The sequence below is a fragment of the Dipteris shenzhenensis genome, chromosome 6 (assembly GCF_047967505.1).
Source record: "Dipteris shenzhenensis isolate YYH24624 ecotype China chromosome 6, Dip_SZ_1.0, whole genome shotgun sequence".
NCBI lineage: Eukaryota > Viridiplantae > Streptophyta > Polypodiopsida > Gleicheniales > Dipteridaceae > Dipteris > Dipteris shenzhenensis.
The window spans coordinates 53,294,815-53,297,708 of record NC_141601.1 but is presented as its reverse complement, the minus strand read 5'-3'; the positions used below and the strand labels follow the sequence as shown (position 1 = coordinate 53,297,708).

The window sequence follows — 2,894 nt, the reverse complement described above, 5'->3', positions numbered from 1 at the left end:
AACAGGTTTAGGTTTGTTCCCTCCGAATTTCAATTTCACGTGCATGGTCTGTAGTACACAGCTCATAGACGGCCGGCGTTCAGGTCACTGAGTGCTCTTAAAGATTGTCAGTTCGAACCTTATCATTTTTAGTGCAACATATAAAGCTGCAGGTTTGATATGGCCGTAAGCATTTGTACGTACACCTTTCGGTCGTGCATAGCTGGACTGCTGGGATATGTACAAGGCTCCAAGGTAGAATGGCGCTGGGAGAACAATGTTTTTCACGGCTACACGGAGGGAGCTTTCTATATATCAAAAGTATGTTCAGAAGGCTGCAGCCGCGGGGTGGATAAGTAGAGTAGAATAGGGAAGGTGCAGTGAGCAAGCTGGGCATGGGAGAGGTGGGCTATGATCGAAGGAGAAGAAAAGGCGGAGGGGATACCAAACTCGGCAGTGGAGGTGTGTATTCAGGCGAAATCTAGCAGGGGAGAGCAAGGACTGGGAAAGGTGGGTGCAGAAGAAGAGGCGGAGGAGGGGATAAACTATTTGCAGTGGACGGAAAGGAGGTTGTAAGTAGACGTATGTCCATCTTTTGTTCCGCGCAAGTTTGTGTTCAAGCGTCGGGGGAGGCGGAAGGGTGGACGACGGAAGGGGTGGTGGTGGAGGGGGAGGAGGAGGGCATGGGGAGGGCGGGGGGGGGGGCGTGGGGGGGAGGAGGAGCAGTACCAGAGGGCAGCGGCGACGAAGATGGCAGTATTGAGAAGAGTAAGGGCGACGAGGAGCCAGAAGAAATAGTCGAGGTGGCCGCGATTGAGATCGCCGGCCGGGATCCAACCCGGCCGGCGTCCGCCGGCGGTGGAGAGGCGAACTACAACGGAGACAAGAACCGAGCTGGCATAGCTGCCCAGCGCCAGGTTGGCCAAAGAAAGCGCACTCACCATGCCACGCATCGCATGTGGCGCCTCCGTGTAAAAAAAATCCATCGCACCCACCACTACAAACACTTGTGACGCCCCCAATATTACCTGCTGTGGCACCTGCCACATCACACTCAGCCTCCTTGGCGCCGCCCTCAGCCTCCTCATCTCCACCAACGCCGCCACCGCCATCCCCACCGCTCCCACCACTTGCCCTACGCTCATCCTTTGTAATTGCGTTAGTCCTTCCTTCCTTCCCGTCACCGCCCTCGCCACCGGTACCACCGTCCTCGGATACAACACCGTGCACAGAAATATGCTCACCACGTTGAACACGCTCAGCGACGCCGGCGGCACCTTGAAGCCGCCCCGCCCCAGATGCGTGTCCATCGCCGCCGCTTGCTCCACGAACAGGGTGTTGATCTGCGAGAAGACCGCGGAGAAGAGGATGGCGCAGAGCCAGATGGGGAGCATCCGGCACAGGCATTTCACCTCCTCGACGTGAGTCACGGTGCTGAGGCGCCACGGATCCTGCTCGTTGGCCACTTTGATGGCGGCTTTGTCCAAGAACCTGGCGAAATACTCATCGCAGCAAAAGGATCAGCAGAGAAGCGACGCCCATGGCGGAAACAACAGAAACGCAACAAAAAGCCAGGAACGCCACAACGCCCCAAAAACGCCCACAGAAACGCCCAGAAGCGCCCGTTAAGCTTTACCTGAACCTTGGCGTGTGCTCCATCTTCCTGCTGCCTTGCCTCACTAACTCCTTCTCCGCCAGCTCGTGTAACAGCCCTGTATCCTCCGGCACCTTCACCCTCCACTTCCTTGCCATCGCCACCAATACCTGCGCTGCCCTCGTGAACGGATTTCCTCCAACCCTGTAATGCCTATACGTTCCAAATCCGATCGCAAACACCAGGAACGCCACCGCTCCTACCCCCGTGGTCAGCCAGTACCCCAACGCCCAGCGGCCTTGATTCTCCAAGAACACGAACACCGTATTGGCGAAGATCGCGCCTACGTTGGTGGAGAAGAAGAGCCACCCGAAGAAATAGGTTCTCTCCGTCTCGGTGTCGAACTGGTCAGCTCCCAAGGCCATGAAAGCCGGCAAGTAACCGCCGCTGCCCAGCGCGATGATGTAGATGGCTATGAAGAATACGTTTACGCTTACTCCCGACGGCTGGGGACAGCTCAAGCTCGCAGGTGTAGGGCAAGCCGCAGGCTTCAGCGCATTCAGGGTGACGGACAACGCGAGCAAGACCAAACCCTGCAAACAATTGGAAAGACACGAGTTTCGTTCACCTGTAATGTCGCGCAGTTGGGCACAATTTCCTGGAAGAGTCAACAATAATCCCTGATGTACTCTCTCACAGCTTCCTATCCTTTCTGCTTCTCTTATTAATTACTGCTACGCCAGCTTCCCACTCTCCATCTGTCATTGCTACGATTCCTATCTTTGCTATAATAAGCTAGACGGCCCAAACAAACTCCTGTGTTGAAGAAGGCGGAATAATCCTCACCACTATATGGACGACTTGAAATACAACACAGGTCCACAGACGTCCCCAGTAGGAATCGCCCAGAAATCCTCCTAACAGAGTCACCAGCCACATTGTTCCAAACCAGTTGGTCACGTTGTTTGCCGCTGTTGCGTTGCTCACTCGTAACACCCTCGTAAAATAAAGCACCAAATTGGTGCCTACCGCCAGATTCGCCACATTCCACAGCGCCTGATTTGCTGTCAATTCAACATATCTGTAAATAAGCAACCCCTGCCTTGTCTAATCCAGTTACGTATCAAAACACGCTTGCTCCTGTACCCACGCTGAAGTAGCAAACACAGCTTCCCAAATCACATCGCAGCTAGCAGCAAGCGGCTGCCCTACTCTTTTAGGAACATCACAATTGAATCCGCAACGTAAGATATCAGACTGCCCTACTCAGCTAGCAAGAATTTGCAACAACGAAATCTCCTTCATTACCCAGTATGAAGAA

General features: G+C 54.4%; 1 protein-coding gene across 1 annotated transcript in view; it reads right to left on the bottom strand.

Annotated features, from left to right (window-relative positions):
- Positions 1 to 390: 390 nt before the first annotated feature.
- The window catches only part of LOC147901340 (protein NRT1/ PTR FAMILY 8.1-like), a 7,176-nt gene continuing 4,672 nt past the window's right edge, over positions 391 to 2,894 (bottom strand). Inside the window, exons 2-4 of the mRNA XM_087376472.1 lie at positions 2,420 to 2,654; positions 1,616 to 2,166; positions 391 to 1,470 (exon numbers count right to left, since the gene is read on the bottom strand). Of these exons, the coding sequence (XP_087232598.1) occupies positions 525 to 1,470; positions 1,616 to 2,166; positions 2,420 to 2,654 (1,732 nt within the window). The 3' untranslated portion in view covers positions 391 to 524. The remainder of the gene's footprint in view (positions 1,471 to 1,615; positions 2,167 to 2,419; positions 2,655 to 2,894) is intronic.